A 22321-nucleotide genomic window follows, 5' to 3' on the forward strand; every position below is an offset into this window, starting at 1 on the left:
AGTTAACATTAATGCAACACATTCTTAATGAGAAGTATATTAATAACCACTAAGAAATATATATATATATACATATGAATATGTAGTTATATGTTGTAATGTATTTTAATGTTTTAAGTTTCATAATTACAGTAATTATTACAAAATATGAACTTAATGTGACGGCAATAGATCTATGAATATTGTAAAAAGCTTATCTCTTACTTACACCTGTACTTTCTAGGTTACACACAATAATTTTCGATTATACATTTTACAAATTTTCAACAGTGCTATCACATTTTTATACCTCAGAAGTGTAGTGCGCTAGGTTACCCTAAAAATGAATTTCTAACAATCATTCATATAATATCATAAAGAAATATGAAATTCATAAGATTAAGCATTTTAAAGATCGTAAGAATATTGTATTAAGAAATAGTTCAATTTATTTTTTTATTACAAAGTTAAATATTGGGTTCTGCCTCGCTCAAAGTGATTTGTTTTGGAGGAGCAAAATCAGCTTTCCACACGTTTTCTTTGCAATGTTCGACAGCCTTAAAAAAAAAGAACAAATACATACATATTCAAATTGCAATTATTTACGTGCATTGAATTTAAATTGTATTTACTTACTTTACATTCGCGAGCTGTTTCGTTGGTGGAACACCAGTAAACTGGTCCCCATGTGCAGTGCTTTATACGATTTTTTTCATACGATCGTTTAATTCGAGAAGTTTCCAAAGACACTGCTGCTGTAAAATCATTAGGTGCACAAAGAGCTATTTTGTTGCATACTGTATGCATAGTTTCATTGCGCGTGAGAAGATTTACGATGCTTCGTTCGTAGATATCCATTAATGAAACACACTGTAAAAAATTAAAAATTAATTTTATATTTATGTTCGTAAAGATACAACTATACAAAAATAGTGAATAGTTAGATATCAATAAAAGTTACCTTGTGTTGTTTATTTGCTGGTACATATTTACAAGCTTTCGATACTGCTTGCTCAATATTGTTATCATATTTAGAATCATCCATGAGTTCGTCTATCACAGATATGATTGATTTGCATACAGCACATTCAGTTACATATGCTATAAACATGGGAGAAAATAACAATATAGTGTTTTTACTTCGAATGTACATTTCATATAAAAATAAAAACTTTGAATATATGTCGGCGTACCTTTCACTCTCTTTTCAAATACTGAACAAAGTCCCATCATGGTACAAACTTGTTTAGGGCTAACATCTTTTGTAATAATATCAATTACAGCATCACCATATTTGACAACAAACTGGTTACATTCTCGGGAAATAGTTTTTGGAAGATGATTGCAAACAGTATGCACTGCCTTTTCAACCTTACTCTTCTCCTTCTCATTGCCAAGTGCTTTGTCAACGTAATGCATGGCAAACTCACAAACCACGCAAAATGTACTTTTATCGGCTACAGGAGCTACCGACGTGTCTGGTATTTCATTAGTCACTGAAACAAATTTAAATACCAAATGAATTCTATACATCTTTATTATGTTTAACAAACACAATACGAATCAATACATACTAATTTCACCATCTTTGTCAGTAACGAATTCACTGCTTGGATCATGATTTTTGGATGGATCGCATAATTTAAAGTATACACATATTTCTTGAGGTGTTAGGTCAGCAAGTAACAATTCTATAAGTTCTTTACTGTATCCTTGCACAAAGCTTTCACATTCCTGAGACAAACTGTTTGGTAAATGCGAACATAATTTATTCAACTCGGTTTGAATGTTTGCCTGTAATGAAACACACACAGTTTTAATATTATACAGACCAATAAACATTTAAAAAAGATGTAAATTAAGTATATTATAACCTCAGTCTTATTATTTTTTATAACGTTATAAATTTGTGAGACAGCAAGCAAGCATAGTGGACAATTCGGTTTATTCTGTACTTCTTCTTCGAGTGTAAATTTTTTTGGAATATTGTTCCAAAACTTTATTAATTTTTCAGATGGACATAATCGCAGCATTGGACACACCTGAAATCATTATATTAAAACTTCTTATGTATACTTCAATAAATGACATAAAATAAGTTATAAATACTAACTTGTGACGGATCAATTTCTTGAACTAATATGGCCACTACGGCGTCTCCATAGGTATCTACGAATTCCGTACATTGATCTTTTATAGACTCTGGCAATCTCTTACATACTTTTTTCAATGTATCTTTTACTTTATCCTATACAAAATTATAGTTCATTTAATACAATTGTATTATACGTCACTTAAATATGTAAAATAAATTTGTTTTTGCATCTCTTACTTCTGTAACAGGATTTGTCATTTTATCCTGTATATAATGTAAAATATACTCGCATAGAGCACATTTTTCTGTTCCAGTAACGTCTAACGAAACTTCTGATAGAGGGAAAGGTATTAATCTTTCAATGGGCAATTGCATCGATTCCACTTCGGATTTACTCAATTCTGCACTTTGTTTGTCAGTTTCCAAATCTTTGTTTTCACTTTGGAAAATACGTACGCCTATTTTGGCTGCAGATTTAGGTACTAAAGGCCAAATTGGTGCATCCTATACAATGTGAAATTTATAATAATTACTTAATGTATATATATACATAATACTGGTAAAAGAAAGATACTAACCTCCACTGATTTATCAGGACCAGGGCATATTCCACTCATTTGGCAAATAAAGTTACTATCTAATTCTTTTGTGAGATATTCATAGATTTGTGGATAATATTCATCAACTATTGCAGTACACTTAAATAGAACATTACATCAATAATAAATTAGTTTATAAATAAAATAATATGTACATAAGTATGTAAACAAATATTCAAATTCTTACTTCGCTTGAGAATGATTTTGTTTGTTTGCATAATCCTTCCAAGACTACTTGAAATTCTGCTTCTGTAGTATTAGCTACTAAAAGATCTCTTAAATGCCCTACAAGTTGCTCACATAATTTACATGGGAGATCATCGCTCACATCAACCATACCCACACTAGATAATGGTCTAATCTCTACATTTAACGTCTACAATATAAGCAGTATAATTGAACTAGTACAATATCTTAAATGTTATTGTGTTATAAATTCACATGATTTAAATGTATTTACCTTATTTATATCTTCATGTTTGTGGAATTTATCACTGCACTGGCCAGATAAGTGGCATATATTTGGAGCATTGAAATTTTCTTGCAAATGATTATATATTGTATTAAAATATGTTAAAACGGTTGCTGAACAGGCATCCGAAAATGTACTAAGTTCTCCACATAAATGAAACATGTGTTTTAGCATTTTATCACGAGGAGTCTGATGTATTTTTTGTTCCATATGCGTTGCAACTGTGTAACATTTTGAACATTCATCAGGTTCTAATTCATCTTTTTCCAAAGAACGAGCCTTTACTTTGTCAATCTAAAATGTAATATGTTATATAAAATGTAATAATCACTATGACATAGTTTAATACATAAATTTACAATTTAACACTCTAATTATTGAGATTAATAAATTACTGAAGTGTTGCTCATTCATTGCAATAAAGATTAAGCAAGTAATTATCTTATTATTTGGATAAAACAAAAATATTTCATCATTAAATTAATAATTTTATGCTATAATTACCTTTGATTTAGATTGTTCATGCTCTGATAGAAGTTGATCTATGTGAGCAGAATTACAAAGTCCAGAAACAGAACAAACAACAGATGGATTCATTTGCGATGCTAATGTTTCAACAAGATCGGGAATATATTGATCTACAATTGTTATACATTCGTGTACAATTGGTTTTATATGTATCAATTTACAGCTTCCTTCAAAAACTGCTTTTAAATCTTCCTGTGTTTGATTGCTTTCTAGCTGATCACGAGCTTGTTGAACCATATCTTTGCAAATGGTACAAACACTGTCATTATCTTCTGGCACTTCCATATCTTTCCATGTTGTTTTAATACAGTGTTTTGTTGCATTACATCCTGCAGCTGTTCTGTATTTATACAGAATAAAATGCGTTAGCCGTTTTCGTTGCGTTTAATATAATGTTAATACATAAATGATAAAACAGTAATTTTAACTTATACATTCATACATATAAATTATAGAATTTTGAATTCCATACAAAGCAACAGTAACATTTCAACAATAAAATATAATTAGACTGACAAAAAATGATAATTTATTCCACATTATATTTTATATATTTAAAAACTTACTTAATGTTTTCACACCAATACGAAGGTCCCCATGTACATTCTTCAGCCCCCAAAAGGTGAAGATCAGATGGATCATAAGCATTAATTACTACTCTTGCTGTACATACTGCAATAAACACGTTATTAGCATTTATTATATATTTATACATTATGCAATACTATAATAATCTATAATAATATAGCTGATACCACATAACATTACACATCAACAAATTTATTAAATACAAATGTCAATAAAGCTTGACTTTTAAATTATATTTATAAATAATGAATAAATTGATTGTATAAATAATTTAAATAATTAAATAATTTCATTTGAAAAAAAAAAAATAGCTAACAGGATTGTGCATACAAGCATACGTATATCCTGTTCATAGCAAACTATTCCATGGTAATTGTTGACTACTGACTCATCTCATTCATCTGAATAAGCAATTCCTATCTTTTGTGACTAAAGACAACATGATAATTAGATGCAGCAATATAGAAAATCTTTTGCCATTTTATGAAATTATATATCTGTAGCGATGACTTATTCTTTAAACAAAGCAATATCTATAACATTTCGGTGTCGAGACCCAATAACAATACTGCGTATCTTTTAATACGACTTCAGAAATGGTAGCGCAAAAGTCACTCTACGTAAGATACGGATAACCGCACTTGGAACGCAGAAAAACGGATAACATATTGTATATATAAAAAAGCAATGTCGTGTATGAACAAAGAAACAGGGCAATTAAATACATAATAACCCAGGTACGCACCAGCAAGAATCGCGCAGAGCGCGATGTAAATCTTCATTTTTGCTGTTTCACTTTCTAATTTCGTTGGAATCTATACCAACAAAAATGTGAAATATCAATTACGCGAATTCTTTGTTACTTTTCTATCCACAAAACTGTTTAACGATGACGTGCAATCACCCTTTTAACAGGTTCCCGAAAGCGTAATGAAACAGAATATCGACAAATCGTTCAACGGCTTTCCACAAGGCGCTACTGTCAAGTGAGTGTTATTAGCGTTTATACGCATTCTTTGACTCATTCCTTCTCTTTCCTTCGCATTTTGCTATATCCAACAGCCAATGACAACGTTGCAAGATTCTCACGTGATATGTGCCTCTCCTTCGCTTATGGCAGCGGTTCTCAAATTATGAATCGTTTCTAGTTTATTAGAGTGCTTCAAGTTCACCGAAGTGACACTTTCAGCTCAACTAAAATACACCTTTCAGATTTTAGAATTTTGAAACTGTGACTTTAGGACTTTCGGCAATTTGGAGATTTTATAAATTTTGTCGAGTTTGTAGACAAGGGGTTTTGGGGATTTTGTAACTTTGAAATTTCGTACTTTGTAACTTCAAAATTTCGAGACTTCAAATCTGTACGTTTGAATTTTGAGACTGTGTTTTTGAAATTTTAGGAAGGGATTTTAGGACTTGAAAATAGAGACTTCGGAATTATTGAGTTTTAGAAAATTGGAATTTTTGGATTTTGAGAATTTGGATGTTTCGAATTTTGAGAGTTTGGCATTTTGAAATTTGAGCTTTGGGATCTTCAAATTTTGACTGTAGTATTTTGGGACTTTGTTATTTGTCAAAAATTGGTCATATTGTGAAGCTGATGTCAGATAAATTTTACGTACACAGGACTACAAAGGTCCTGCGTTATATCTCCATATTAACAGATGACAGTCTGCGTTCTACTGAGTGACGTACTGAAAACGTCGTAAATCGAAAAAAGACTGTGAACCACTGATTTACCGTACAAGGAAAATGATAATTCGCGTTGATACATTCTTAAATTGTGAGACATCACTATATAAAATTTCGTCGAAGTAGAAATTAAATTATTCATAACTTTTCCTGAAAGAAATTAGACATGATTTTATTTTTTAATTAATGTAGAACTGACTTTAGCCGTGTCAGATTGTAATTGTGGTGTCATCTATCGGTGTAACTCGTGAAAGATTTGCAGTTAATACAAACTTTGATTATTCATGGTGTCACGACTTTATTTTTTCTAATCACGATTCACGTTGCTGTTGAGCAGATGAAATTTATCACAGTGTGGTGGAAAAAGAACGAGAATAACAATGACCGTATCGTTATTATACATAATACATATAAAATTGGTATCGGTGCGCAATTATGTACGGTACTAATGTGTCGACCACAGATAAACGAATTACTGATAAAGTAACGACATTTGATCGATTGCTCTCGTGTATTCCTTTGTAGCGAAATATGAATACTAACAGACGAAATCACGATCTTATACTTCTTATTGTTTTACATAACTGAGCATAGAAATAACTTTCATGCATTCCTTTAATATCACAGATTGTACCGCAAACATAATTTAATATCCTGAAAGGAATAAAACATAATATTAATACTGACAACTTCCATTCGGGACATCTGAACATAAAATAAAAGATTTTATATAATACAATTACTTTTCATTTTACAAACTTTTAATTTATAACACAAAACTTTTAATTTATAATTTGTACATAATATAAAACTCAAAAGAATTATTTTTCAATTTTAAGTTTTCTTGCGTCTCTACTTTTTAGAAATAGGTTAGTATGTTTTTAATGTGTGTTTCGAATTTGATTTGTTCCAATGTTTTGCGTCAATAAAGATATAAATAAATTTTCGATCCTTAGATGTCGAATTTTAAAAATATTTTTGTTCGTGACACGTGAGAATTTTTGTTGTTATATCACAAAGTATTTTTTTAATATATGTACAAAATGTTTGTAGTTCAATTTAATTTTAATATGCACATATATTATCTTGTAGTTTCCAATGCGTTTATCTGCGTTCTGATTGATAAGAAACATTTAATTAACAAATTTCAATTTATCTAATTTAATCAGAATTAATTTGAAACCCTCCCAAATTTATTCTTAACGTTATTTCGTAAATTTCCGTTTAAAAGGAGAAGAAAGAGAGAAGAAATTAATTACATTATAACATAAAATTATTACATTTAGATTATCGTTTCAAGCTTCACTGTCTTGGTAACCATTCGCTTGGAAAATAAAATATATATATATACTGATATAATAATATCGCGTGAGAGTTTATTATTAAACATCACAATGTTTTTAAGGTGAGTATCTGTATATCGCGTATTGAATGTTCAACATTTTCAAATTCAGAGTATGACATGAATCGCACTCAGAGATGAGCCGTACATTCGTTATCACATGTTACTCAGAATTGTCATATGAACGCATGGCCAAGTATTAGTAAATACTGCCATTGTTATCAGTCTTAAATTAGTTTGGTTTCAAATCTCAGACGGAAGTTTTGGACGGAAGTATGCTCCTGAAATGCTATTTTATATTCCCTGATATATTTTTTAAACATTCTAATAGTTTACCGTTATTTCAATTTTTATCTTTTTTTCCACGTTAAAAATTACTGACCAATATAATATATAAATTTAGCCAAAAATTAATAATTAATTATTAATTAATAATTTAATTAAGTTAATAAAGTTTTTTAACGTCAGTTAAAACATTTTTAACCGTTACACAATTCGTGTATCTATATACCATTATTTTTTCATACTTTGAGCATAATCTTCTTGATAAAAACGAAGCGATGGTAGAAGAGTTTCGTAGTTTCTTCCAGATTTTTCCAGTAAAACGTAAAAACTGAATGAGTAAACTTAGTTTTGAATAAGATTGAAAGAAATCCTATGTATCAAACGCTTTGAGTAGAGAGAATTTAAATTTCAGCTTTATGGTTGAATATTTATAGTGTCTTTAATTAATTGATTAAATAAATAACGATATTCTGTTGTTAAGTTTCATATAAAGTTTTTTATTAGAAAGTAATTAATAAATAGGTAAGAATAGTCAAAAATCGTCGCTGTACCACAGTTTCTGTGGTGTAGTGGTTATCACATCCGCCTAACACGCGGAAGGTCCCCGGTTCGATCCCGGGCAGAAACAATTTTTTGATTTTTCAATACATATTTACTTTTTTATCACAAAATAAAATATACTGTGTACATTATTTTAATATTTTTACTACAAACTGTTAATATCACTCAACTGCAAAGTTACTAAATAAATACTTGTAAAAACATTTGCAGATTGTATGACAATACAAAGCAATTGTTAAGTAACAGTAGTTACTGAGACAAATATAATTGATGTATTAAATATCATGACTATATTATGCAACTGATTTTCTAAAAATAGTTAAATCTTTGCAAGACTTGTATACTGTTGATTGGAAATTGTTATTGTATTATGTGGGAAGAAGTCTTTTTTAATTAATATGTATCTGTTTTTACTTCTTGCGTAATGATATTATGCAATAGTTTATCTTTAAAAAAAGTTCAGCTTTGATACATTCTAATCTGTCTAGCTCGTTACAGCTTTAATTAACTGCTTATCATATTAGTTATGTGGAACACCTTTTTCTATTCGTACAATAGATAAGCGAATATTTTTGTTGTATATGTAATATCAATAACGTTCGATCAATTAAAATGATTGGGAAATGTGTCAGTTTTAAAAAGACCGCCAGAATGTCAAACGTTATTGCCATCTAACTAGTGCTACTGAAAGTATTTTGTGTAATATACAGAAATATCTTAACGGCAGTTTACTTTTGTATCGGGAACTGTTATATCTTTAGTCAATATTTATACTTTATTGACACTGCCGTTCGTTACTAGATAACGCTAATGGTACAATGTTTAGAAAGTGTCTCAAAAGGACTCGCGAATTGTAAATAAAAAAGAAAAAAATGGGAAAAGTTCGAAATATCGTCATGTTCTGATTCTAAATAAATTTTGCAAATAAATTCCTCTTTTTTAAAGGACACATCTATAAAAACTTTTCAGTGTTATTCTCTGCATTACCGACGAGACACAGTATAGTATGCGAACTGTTCTGAACACATAATCCGCATCTACGGAATACATTGTAAACAGTATTTTGATTATACATCAACAGTATTTATTGCTTCCTCAATCAAAAACTGCATCATATATTCTCAGGCAGTATTTTCATATAGATAGCACACGCAGTAACAGTATTCAATAAACTACATGAATTTTATGTACATATATGTACATATGCATATACATGCAAATACATTTATTACACGCGACATCAATTTCAGAAAGAATGATATCAAAATGGTAAACAATTTTTACTCGAGTCATCAAAAACTGTTTTCATAGACCATTCTTTTCCTTAAAAGGAGTTTATTTGTAAAGTTTGATGTGATTTAGAGTATGATGATTTTCCAAAGAAAAGCCCAAATTGCTAATAGTTTGATTAAAGTATATAAAGTTAAAATATTCCGAAGTTAATTAATCTTGGATTCTGAGGTAATTTGATGCATATTATAGTAAATTAAGCCATTAAAATCAATATTAACTGAATTTTCACACAAAACGAACCAGGTGGCGCCATCTCTTCGGCGAATAGGGTGAACTACAGGTTTTTGAAACTGTTGTTTCATTAGTTCTTACACACTGCCGCCAGATGGCGCCACGCGTGTCATTTTGGATTCAATTCAATATAATTAATTTTATTAGTTTAATCGACTCTAATATGAATCGAACTGCATTGGAGTGAAAGGTCAATCAATTTCGAATTGTGCTTACTTTACTAAACTATTATCAATTTTTAAACATTCTTATGTAAATCCGAATTAGCCTACTGGATTTTATAGAGAGTGTTTTCTATATTTAAAATTAGTCAATAAATTATAACTTCCAAAAATGACTGATTTATTGATATTGATTTTGAAATGCGTGTTGCTGAATTTCGATTTGATTATGGAATGAATAACGAACGTTTTTCTTTTAACAATACAATTGAACATAAATAAAATTTAATGTCAAATACAAATAAAAATCTTCTTTATCGACGGCTTGAAAATAGAGTTCCTCTTGATCGACGATGACTCTGATGATCACCACAATTTTGTGGTGACTGTACCGACAGCGACACATGTGCCCTCTGGACAGTTCCTATTTTTAGTTACTTTTTATTTCTTAGGTTAAGTTGTATATAGTAGTTGGTAAGACTAGTTTATAAGGAACGCGGCGCGAAAAAGAAGAACGTCGTTCTTCCACTTCTTGTACGAAATCGAAAGAGTCTACACGTGCGCGAAATAATAAAAAGTGCAATACTTGCAAATAGCAAGAAAAGTCGTCGTGCGTCATTTCCTACACCGGGCTCTCCTTCACGAACCTCAGTCCCCACAATTTTGTCTTATGCACCGCCATCTAGTGGGAGAAGATGAGAACTAATTAAACTACAGTTTCAAAAGTGTGTAGTTCAATCGGTTTGTCGGATAGATGGCGCCACTTGTTCCATTTTTGCAAAAATTTAATTAATATCCATTTTATTGATTAATATGCTATATATTTATTATACATTTATTAATATTGATTTTATGCTGTTTGCAATGTACTTTGTGGGTCCGAAGATGCGGATTATATGTTCAGAACTATTTGTACACTATACTGTATCGCGTCGATGATATAGGGAATGACATAAGAATGATAACAATTCTTTTTTTGAGTCACCAAAAACCATTCTCAAAGATATCTTCTTTTGCAAATCAGAGCTTATTTGCAAAATTTGATCGACAGCATGACGGTTTTTTAAAATTTTGTCTTTATTTTTATGAAGGTTTTTCTTATCGCATCTTTTATGACGTAAAAATAAAACTCACTTCAAAGACAACACATTTGAAATTTTTAAAATTATTCCACGTTTTTGCAGATATAGTAACTATTCATTAATTGCTGTTGGTACTTTAAATTCAAAATATGTAAATATTTGTCGTTAGTCGCTAAAAGATGGCGAGGCGATTCAGTTCGAGATGAACTTTATAAAATTGAAATTTGTGAATATATCGTAATTGATATTTATAAATCTTTAATGGTGAAGCAAGTAAAGTTCGTTATTGACTTAAATTAAATTCTATCTATGCATAATAATTCACGTAAATGGAAAAGCAATATGACTTTAAATTGAATTTAAATAATGAATAAATGAACTTTATACTTTGTGTTATGTTAGTTTAATCTCACATTTTTAAAACATCAGCTTAAAATTTATATACAATCAAATAATTTGTTACAATTTGTTTATAAATTTCGGAATATAAAGCTACAAAATACTTTATGCTAGCGATACTGTTTTAATTAAGGAAACAAAAAATATAAGTACATTTAATATCTTGTTTTATGTACTGCGAATCTTCTATTTTTAACTCTTCCGGATTTTTCAAATGCGTTTATATTTTATTTATTTTACACATATCACAATTAAATAAAAAATGATCGCAAGATCATTAGTAATACATAATAAAAAGAGTATGACCACACATATAGTCACTAGTTGTCCAATTTGAAATATACACATATGTGTCCGTGCAAATAAATGTCGAGTGCAAACATTCAAAAAATGTCCCAATTGTGAACACTTGAATCAGGATAGTTTGTTGGTAAACGAACGTATCTATGGACACTATCTCTTGGAAACGTTACAAGCCTCCTTTAGATCCTGAAAAAGAACTTTCGCTTTTTCTTCGTTAGCGATACGCTGAAGTGAAACAGAGAGAAAGAGCCGGTCTCCGTAAGAATTTACGTAGCACTTAATCCTACCGCTTAGAGACCCCAACGGAATCACCCTACTTCGCATTCCTGCTTACCTATTATTCTCCGTTTACTCCTGCACCACTCATCATCGCGAACCTCCTCTTACATTCAAACATTTTCACCTGGACTCTTATTCTGTAACGAGGGAAGTCCTTGGCCTGGCTACGATAATTTAGGGACGCTCGTGAATTTATCGCACGATTGCGTGGAAACTCGAGGGAAGAAGTTCCCGTTGGGGATGTTCTATCGGAACAGCAAACTGTCCCGAATTTTCAAATTCAATTTAATGTGACAAAATATATTCCCTCAAATAAATTCGCCGAAGAGCTAGTTCGAAATATGACAATGTTACATTTCAATGTGACTCAAGATATAGTTAATTTTGATGTGAAAATTCACAAGGTTTTAACCTTCTGCACTCGAGGATATTTTTGTTGTTGACGGGTAATAATTCCAAAAGTTTCTAATTGAAACATTTCATGGACTCTTTTGATATTATTACTTTTCTAATGTTAACTGATCTGTTGTCGTTGTTGTCTGGTTCACTATACGTCCCATGCTTGATATTATATGTCGATATAATATCAGTTAAATAATATTTATCTCAATTTATTTTGTTGAACCGAATGGTGAATGTGAGTCACCTTGAGCACAAATGGTTAATCTGTTAACTAACATTCTCTGAAGATCCAACCAGTTACCAATTCGATCACGTCCTCGGTTATTTACAATTCGAGGCACAAGGACGCCACATAAAAATGGCACTTTCGATTCTGCGCTCTTTGTCGTCAGCTTGCAAAAGGTTAGGCTATTAACCTGCGAAAGAGACAGGAATAGACACAGAGAGCGGGATAAGGGTGTAAAAGAAACGCTGAGGGTAGCAGAGGTGATAGAAAGGAAGGTTGATAAAAGGAGGTAAAAATAGAGTCCTAAGAACAAACGAAGAGGCGAAGGTTATAAAAATGGAGTCGAAGGAACGAAGAGACGGAAACGTTATAAAAAGAGAAGAAAGGAAAAGAAGAGAAGGGCGAAGGAAAATCGAGAAAAATCGGAAGGAAAAGGAGAAAGAGATGGTCCAAGGTACACGGGCGATGAGACGAGACCAGATGAGATGAGATGATAGTGTTGCATGTAGCGCGTGCGCGAACCGACTCAATAAACATCCGGAGAAGCCTCGGTAAGACCCTGGCCTGCGCTCTGGATTACCACCGCTACTTTCCTTTATTTTCCGGATGCAATGCCTCCCACTTTCGACCCATCTTTACCCGTGACTCTCTCCGTGTCGGGAAAGAGATGGGACTTGTCATTCTTTACGTACTTCTTCCGGTACGCTCGTCTTTCACGGTGTGACTGGATCAAACGAGAGGCTCCATCTTCAGATATCGTTGTCCGATTGCTGATAAATCGATTTATTTGTATTTTGATCGTTGTTAGAATCAAGGACTTTTGTACTTGATTTGATTGTTAATATAATGACTTATTTGACTTAATTTCATTGTTAATAAAGTGATTTATTTGTACATGGTTTGATTGTTGTTAAAGTGATTTATTTGTATTTGATTTAATTGTACTGATGAAATGAGTTATATGTACTTTGTTTGACTGTTTGCATGAGATGATTTATTTGTACTTAACTTGACTGTTGCTCAGATTTTTTATTTATATTTATGCAATAAATGGTTATTGGATTTTAAGTACAAGTGCTTATTACTATTAGAAGTAGTGATTAATGTTTCCTTTGAGAAATAGGGACTTTTGCATTTTCGTCTGGAGGGTTGCACTTTTCATTGTAGTGCATGATTGTTGGTGATTGATAACACGAATTTAAATATTCTCATTTAAATATTTCGATTTTTGATGTTCTATTTATTTATCACTAGATTATTTTTAATATTTTGAGCAATTTTAGAACTATTTGGAAGTTTGAACGTTTTGAAATGGCAAATGTAGAAATTTAGAAATTTAGAAATTTAGAAATTTAGAAATTTAGAAATTTAGAAATTTAGAGATTTAGAAATTTAGAGATTTAGAAATTTAGAGATTTAGAAATTTAGAGATTTAGAAATTTAGAGATTTAGAAATTTAGAGATTTAGAAATTCAGAGATTTAGAAATTCAGAGATTTAGAAATTCAGAGATTTAGAAATTCAGAGATTTAGAAATTCAGAGATTTAGAAATTCAGAGATTTATAAATTTAGAGATTTAGAAATTTAGAGATTTAGAAATTTAGAAATTTAGAAATTTAGAAATTTAGAAATTTAGAAATTTAGAAATTTAGAAATTTAGAAATTTAGAAATTTAGAAATTTAGAAATTTAGAAATTTGGTAATCTAGAAATGTCGAAATCTAGAAATCTAGAAATCTAGAAATCTAGAAATCTAGAAATCTGGAAATCTGGAAATCTAGAAATCTGGAAATCTGGAAATCTAGAAATCTAGAAATCTAAACTCTTGATAAATTAGAAATTCATGGAAATTCATCAGTTTTTAATTACAAAAATAAAATAACTAACGATACAAGACAAACAACCTTTATTTTAAAAATCTGGTACAATACTAAAAGGGATATACAAAACAAATTAAAACATTGAATAAACTAATTACATAAATACATATTTTGATTATATATAACATACCACATACTTCAGATTTTATCATAACAATCAACGTATTAATATTAATCCACATTACAGTATGTCATACTACATATTCTCTTGCAATTATCCCTATTACTGTAATAAGTAGAATACATCAATTTAACAGTAGAAACATCCATATTTAATTGGACACTCGATAACATAATGCTATTGAAGATATCAAAAATAATATCTCTAACTTAACGTTTCGATCTACCATTTCAAATTACCAATGCAATTTTATCGATATTCGAATATTTGTTCCCTTATTTCACTAATTTGAATCCGCAACTTCGATTACGTATACCGCTCTTAATTTATAATCACTTAAACAAAAACCTATCTTTTATACAATAGTCGTTTATTACCTAAATAAAATTTGTCACATAATTTATCAATTTTGGCTTTTAAGGTAAAGCTCTACGGAGGGTTTCTGAAATTCGCAATTGATCGCCTATAGTTCATCCACGCACGCGCAAACACCACCGTGCCAATAAAAGGCAATATACGTCAAAGAAATTAAATTAAAGCGAAACTGTTGCGCCTTTATGCTAAACAAACGTATGAACTTTCATCCGTTCTTCGTAATACTAGCTTGGAAATCATAATCACGTCGTATTTATTCGTTTTTATAAAATCATACTCGAACGTAATCATTGCATGGTTACCAATCGCGAGGTTCAAAATTAAAAATGGTGATTCAGGGGAATGTAATCATCTGTCGTTTAAATATTTATTTAAAACTAGGTTGTACGAAGAGTAGCATGAGTGCTGCGTAAATAGGTGAGCAGGATAATTAAAGAGATAAAAACACCGATTTTCTCGTTACATTATCTACGCGTAGGTAAAATATGTTACAACTGTCACTGTACCTTTCGTATCTTTACAATAATCTTATGTACCGTATGCGTTGGTTATCAACGAGTAAACCCTTTCGAGGGCTGGTCAATTGCGCGTGTTTCAATTCTGGCTTATCTAATAAGTTTCGCGAGATTACGAGGACTTTTGTCAAAACACCTCTTTAATTAGATACTTAGAATCAAATAACTAGGTAGAGGGAAATTATACTATTATACTGATAAGTTGTCATAGTATTGTATTGACAATTATGTGTATGTAGTAATATTATTATACTGATAACTACAAAGTAATAATATTATATCGACAATTACATGCAGTACTATTGTAGACATACTATTATACTGACACCTACATAGTAAAATTATTATACTGATAACATAGTATAATGATACTATTATACTGATAACTATATGGTAATACTTTTATACTATTGTAAATATACTATTATTCTAATAACTTCATGATAATACTATTACACTATCAATTACATGATCAAACTACTATATTATCAACTACATGGTCATACTGTTATTCTAATAACCATGTAGCCATACTACTATGTAGCCATATTCTAATAAATACGTAGTAATACTATTATACTAAAAACTAATCCCGCTATTATACTAACAGTTAATAGTAATAATTAATAATAATTATACTAACAAATTAATACACTATCATTATTAGAAGCTTGAAATTAAATATTCGTGTCTGCAATAGTTGGAGCTTCAATATGTTTTATTACATGCGTACATTTTCACTATGACGGCTTATTGTATATTAAACAATTTTTTAATGGAATTTTTTTTCTCGAATCGTAATCATGTCCATAATTAATACAATTGTTTAAAAACTTTATTTTAAAAGTTATTATTTACGAACAAACATTTCGGTAATTTCAGTATTTCGACCGCCGCCATTTTATATTTTCACCTTTTAGAAAGTAAAATATAAGATTGGAAGTGACATGTATATTTTCAAGAAATAATCAAAGCTTCATGTTTAGTAATTGTTTATTAGAAAGATTTTTATTAATAATGGAAACTTAATCTATTTTTTGATGCTTAAGAAAGATAGATTATTAATATTTTATAGATTTAATTATTCTATTTTTTAATAGAAATAATTGTTGTAGTGTCGTTGTTAATTGTTCGATTAAAATAATTAATGCTAATTTATTAGATTCTACAGCTTAATTAACAATAGATAATTCTATTATAATTAATAATAATTGTTATTAATCTACTAGCAGCAACTAAAACCTTTAAAATATTAAATATTGTTTCATAAAAAATAAGAATTACTTAATAAAACAACAGGAATTAGAATTTCAGTTTTACTGATACTTGATGTTTCATGTGAGGTTAAATTGATGTAAAAACTTCATGATATTAGTTCAGAGGTTCTCAACCAGTGGTACAATTTTAATATACAAAACTTTATTTTCGAGGAAACAAATATATTTATCCTTGAATGAATTGAACCTTGAGGGACTATTAAATCCATGTTATTTATTATTATTTTCTCATAATTTACTTCTGAAAGTCCAAAAATGTATTTCTTTTATAAATTACAAAAATCAAGTAATAAATAGTGAAGCATTAATTTTGCATTAATACAAAATCTTGTTTATAATCTTTTCTTTAGTTGATTTATGTCATTCAATTCTATACTATAACATTGTACAATGATTTCTGTAATATTGTACATTAAATTACTTTCTGTAATTTTTAAATTCTGTAATTTCTAGATCATTGTACATAGAATTATGTTCTGTAACATTCTACAGAATAATAATTTATGTAGTATTGTATATTGAATTATGTTCTACATTATATCATCAAACGCATTCATTTTCAGTCTGAACTCGAGCACAAGAACTTCAAATGTAAATTTTTCCCTTACTTTTCAGAATTGCGCGCTACAGTTTTGCAAAATTATTACTTCTACCGTCTTTCACAACTTTGCGAAGTTTGAACGAAATCGGTATTCAAGGATCGCGAAGAATAATCAAAAACTGTGAAAAGCAGAAATTGAGAATAGTTGATCTCCGAGATGACGTTACTAAAACGCCAAGTCACAAATTAATTCCTAAAAACGTCGAACTACAATCGTACATTTAACCGATCTGCCTCGACAGGAGTGTAAGTTCATTCTCGAGGAAGCGACATCCACTCACCCTTTACTTAATTGCGAAAATCCAAGAGTCGTAAGGTAGACCAGCCTCGGTCTTCCAAGCGTTGGGTACGGTTAGCAGCAAACCCCGACCCTTAGGTAGCCAGTTATCTCGTTCTCCTTCTGTCCCGTTATCTTTGCCTCTCTTTTCGTTTCGTTCGTCAGAACCGGTCGCCGTAGCGGAGAATTAGAGACGCACAGGACAAAGAGGACGACAACGATGTCGACGACGACGACGATGTCGAGTTCCCGGTTTCGTCTTTGTCTCTCCTTCGTTCTTCGGCTCTTACTTCTTGTTCTGTCCCTCTTATTCTCCAGCTCTGGTTCTCAATTCTCCTGCTACTCTACGCCGGGAAGCCTCCATTAAATTCATTAGGCCATTAGTGGCTGCAACCCTCCAAGATGGCTCCCGTCGCTTGGCAACGCTCTGCTCCTCTCGGTGTCTCTCCTTCTTTCACCCCGGCATCGCCTTGCTTCGTCCCTTTTGCTCCGGTTGTCCTACGGGCTCTTCTTTCAGTCCCTCTTACCAGCTTTACGTGTCTCCCTCTCGAGCGGGTGGGTCTTGGCGGGTGTAATTAGATTCAACGAGCGAAAAGGGAAGGCGGTGGGTAGGTTCGTAGGTGGTGGTGACCCAGGAGGGTTGCTCGCTCTCGAGCTACGCTACTGAAGAAGGCCATTGCCTTTGGATGTCCACATTCTCTCTCCTTCTTCCTTACTCGTTTTCACCTACAATATGTGTTCCTTTGACGTGGCTGCCACGGAATGTCGCGAAAGAAGTCCGTGGATTATGTTGTTTGAGAATCCGACAATCCGACTAGAAGGTGCTAAACATTTTTCTGGGCAAATATGAAGCCGCGATTTTAACGTTGAGTTACGGCCACCGTTTGTGTTTAGAAAAATTGTCCGTCGACTCGTGTGGCACGCGGAGATCATCCCCCTGCTCTTTGTTCTCTTGCGCGGTTATTTACTGATCGGGGATTAGGAAACTAGGTGAAATCTATTGTTAGCTTCGGATACTTTTGGTGTAGCAACGGGAAATTAAATTAATTCTTGGCAGATTGACACGGGGTATGAGGTGATTTTACTATCTCTTTGATGACGTTCCGTTGTAGATGAAAATTGTTAGGGATATTTTTTCTTTCACATTTTTCTATCTGCACATAAAATTATATAACATATAAAAACTTAGAAATTGGAAGAATTATGCAACTTAGAAATTTAGGAATTTGCAGAACTGTAAAATTTAGAAATTTGCAGAATATTTAAGAATTATAGCAATTCGGGAATTTAAAAATGTGAGAATTTTGAAATCTAAAAATTTGAAAATTAGAAATTTATAAATTAACCCGTTACAAATTTGTAAATTTACAAATTAGAAAATTTGAGACTTTAAAACTAAAATTCGTAAAGTTTGACTTTCAAATGAGAAATTACACCCCACGCGATTTACTCGTAAAAGATAACTTTTCATTTAGTGTTAAATAACAGTAAATTACAATTTCATTACCACCCTCGATATTTAAAATAAATGAAACTACAGTAAAGGCAAAATTACCTCAAAGGAAATAAAATCGAAAAATTAATTTTCATCGATTGTTTCGGATTGTATTACAGAAATGTTCCGATTGCATACGAAGGAGCAGCAACGTTATTTTTATTGGAAGGTTGGATACACTGTATATATAGTAAGTTTTAGTTACTTCGTACAATGGTTCGTCGAACAGGCTCATTTTCCGAGACCGTCTATGAAGTCTTTGTGTTTCTGCTCACGTTTCCGTTGCTTCTCCAAGTTCTATTTCGAGCCACGTTCTTCCGCTGGTCCAATCTACTAAAGTCGAAATGTATGGAATTATTCTGGTCACTTCTGGGTATAATATTTGGAACATTAGCATTATTCTGATCCCAACTGCAATTATTTAATTAATTCTAATAGAAGTGTGTAGTTTCGTTTTCAAAGTTTGCTGCAAGTAGATCCTAACGTGGTCAGACAGGATGATTAATACGAACACGCTGGGTGTTGCAGTAGATGCAGCCATATTTATTACGATACACCATAATATAAATTGCAAGAAATACAAATCAACTTTTTAATATATTAATACTTCAGTTTGCTTCTTCAAACTTGCTAGTGCAATTTTTAACTGATTGCTTTATTAGTTTTGTTTGTTAATTGATAACAATGTTTAAAAGTTTCAAATTATCAAGTTATAAAATTCTCAAACTTATAAATCTGTAAACTTTTAAATCCTGCAATTCTTATTTTTCAAAGTTTCAGATTTCTAATTTTCTAAATATTCAAATTTTTAAAAATTTGTCTATTAATTTCAGATAATGGAACAATTAAAAAAGATGGTCAGCTCTTACTAACGTCACTATTACATTAAAAACGTTCTATGTATACATATATTACACCAGTCATTCATTGTACCTACAAGAGTCTATTTTTACTGCAACATCTATTTTACTAATTAATAATTTAATATAATACAAGTAATGTATATTTTTCTTATGCTAATATCTCCGCTTTCGAAGTGATTTAAAACACTGTCCCAATTTGCATATTTTAAATTAACCGAATACTCCATTTCTTCACATAAAGTCCACTTCACACTCTGGTATGCTACAAATACCCAAATATCCACAACGTAATAATAAACGCCCAAACATCCGCATTGTAATAATAAATTAGAATAATTCCAATGATCCGACGTAGCAATCACACAAATGTTCATAATATCACACTACATCTTCGGCTTCAAACTGCAGCAGTCCTCCGAGTACTCAATCATCCGAGCAGTACCGAACAATTTCGATGAACTACCCGATACAGAACGGCGGGGATTAAGAAATCAGAAACGACGTTGGTTTCGGTGTTGCATTCCTATCGTGAGTCCGAGTATTTGTATGCGGCTGTTTTCGGGGGCGGCAGAGCAAAGGGGACTCTTAAAATACTCCAAGAGCTTCTAAATCATGGAGGCTTAGTAGCCGTCGTGCGAGCAGGGATTACCTACCTTACTTCAAAGTGCCCTGCAGGTGCGGGCTCTCCGTTTCGGATCCTCTTCCACGACAGAACGTTGAATCATGCGTCAGTTGCATTTAACGATATCGTGCGTGTGTCGACTCATCCGATCCCTTTCCGAAAAGGGTTGGACGAAATAATAAACACCTCGCATAGTCCACCGGATTCAAAGACGATGATTTAGACTCAGGGAAAAACTCTAATAAATATCCAATACAACTATCTTGAGAAGATATAATTATCTTGAAACAAATAATTGTTGCAGCATTTATCCTTTTCTCATACATACTAAACAAAATGCCTTGATAGCGAGCATTTTTACTCCTGTCACTTAAAACCTTCACTTTTGTCGTTTTCATTTAGGTTCTATTTTAAATCATTTCTTTTGAATTGGAAAAAACTAATGGATACATGCGAATGTCCATAAACATCGGTACTTTTTAACATACGTGATGCATGAATACGAACGTTCATAATAAGCGAACTATATAGGAGAAGATGTTCAAAAGTCAGGATTGCTGGAACGATTAAAAGGAGAAGATAATCCGCGAAGGGATGCAAGGTTAAGTCTTCGATTCTATTAACCAACTGGAAAGTTTGGTTAGCGAAAATACTCAATTACGGGGCTACACAGAGCAGGGCAGGCTTGGGAAGGACACGGGGGAAGGGAGGGTAGAGGATCGCGTGCAGGGACGGAAAATTCGAAAGCACGAATAGTGATTACCATGAGAATTAAACGAGCGTCGGGAATAAAGAGGAGCAGCCGCGCGGCCATCTTGAACGGCCGGTGTCATTTCATTTTCGCGGCGAACGAAACTGTTGGAGAAGGAATTCGCCTGATACTCTAAGTCCCGGGGACCCTAAGCCCTCAATTTCACTAGAGTAAAAGCTGAACCGGAGAGCGTGATAAAACGGCTTTCTTATTCCCGCGTTTATATTCAATCTCGACCGCCACCACGGTCACAAAGGGCTCCATTTGAAACACGTTAGTCGATGCCGTATATGCGGGATAGATACAGTCGCGGAAAGGGAGAGAATCGCGACTATGCATTATGTAGTACCGAGATGATCTTCGTATGCATCTATGCATGGGGCTGCGAAGGCATAGTAACTCGGAGGAACGCCTGTACCAACACGTATGGTGACCCGCGTTAATATTCGGACATCGTGTTTAAATACGGGGCGCTCTGTGAACGCTTTTAAATTGAAATTGATGGTAAATAGGCTACTGATGTTTATGTAATGTTTATGTACTGCAAAGTATAAATAAATTGTGTGATTTATGAGTTTCACAATATATACAAATTATTATAGCAGATTATTTCATAGTATATGTAGGTTATAATATTTATTTTGCAAATTTCGTATCTAAGTAGATAAATATATTTGAATAAATATTTATTGATAAAATTGAAATAATAAATTTCGTATTTCAGTACATTAATAAAATTTAAGTTATAAACTTGTTATACTAATATGTTGATAAAATTGAAGCAATTTTGATATATTAGTACAATGATAAAATTTGAATAATAAACTTGTTATGCCAGTATAATGATAAAAGTTAAATAATAAATTTAATATACTAGTGTACTAATATAATTAAAATAATAGCCTTGCCATACTAGTCCATGGATACAATTAAAATAGTGTCTTCAATATCTTGGTATATTGATAGAATTGAAATAGTAATATATTGGTGTATTAATAATAATAAATTTGATATGCATCAGTTTATTG

The 22321-nt window shown here is 31.6% G+C and overlaps 1 protein-coding gene and 1 non-coding gene across 3 annotated transcripts; one reads left to right on the plus strand and one right to left on the minus strand.

The window, feature by feature from the left end:
- Positions 1–81: 81 nt before the first annotated feature.
- Sap-r (prosaposin) lies at positions 82–5265 on the minus strand. Of its 2 annotated transcripts, none has more exons than XM_012289193.2 (15): positions 5007–5265; positions 4240–4345; positions 3650–4013; positions 3134–3439; positions 2861–3049; positions 2653–2772; positions 2312–2578; positions 2093–2227; positions 1854–2021; positions 1554–1773; positions 1173–1475; positions 941–1080; positions 616–849; positions 443–536; positions 82–316 (listed from the first exon to the last, which is right to left on the minus strand). In XM_012289193.2, the coding sequence occupies exons 1-14, from the start codon at positions 5041–5043 to the stop codon at positions 447–449; spliced, it is 2679 nt and encodes an 892-aa protein (XP_012144583.2). In that variant the 5' UTR covers positions 5044–5265; the 3' UTR covers positions 82–316; positions 443–446. The 2 variants fall into 2 exon arrangements, with proteins under 2 accessions (XP_012144583.2, XP_012144582.2); XM_012289192.2 differs by having other exon boundaries at positions 82–536; positions 5007–5076; positions 5166–5260.
- Positions 5266–8135: 2870 nt separating this feature from the next.
- TRNAV-AAC (transfer RNA valine (anticodon AAC)) lies at positions 8136–8208 on the plus strand. Its single transcript has one exon. It is a non-coding gene; the product is annotated as a tRNA-Val (tRNA).
- The last annotated feature ends 14113 nt before the right edge of the window (positions 8209–22321 follow it).

The sequence above is a fragment of the Megachile rotundata genome, chromosome 7, assembly GCF_050947335.1.
Source record: "Megachile rotundata isolate GNS110a chromosome 7, iyMegRotu1, whole genome shotgun sequence".
Lineage (NCBI taxonomy): Eukaryota > Metazoa > Arthropoda > Insecta > Hymenoptera > Megachilidae > Megachile > Megachile rotundata.

What these genes read in the sequence shown, in the direction of transcription:
- Sap-r (XM_012289193.2), bottom strand. Translation starts at nt 5,043, where the DNA reads ATGAAGATTTACATCGCGCTCTGCGCGATTCTTGCTG. An exon ending in TGACAAATCCTGTTACAGAA is followed by an intron (nt 2,228 to 2,311) that starts GTAAGAGATGCA and finishes AATTTTGTATAG; the next exon opens with GATAAAGTAAAAGATACATT. An exon ending in TAAAAAATAATAAGACTGAG is followed by an intron (nt 1,774 to 1,853) that starts GTTATAATATAC and finishes GTTTCATTACAG; the next exon opens with GCAAACATTCAAACCGAGTT.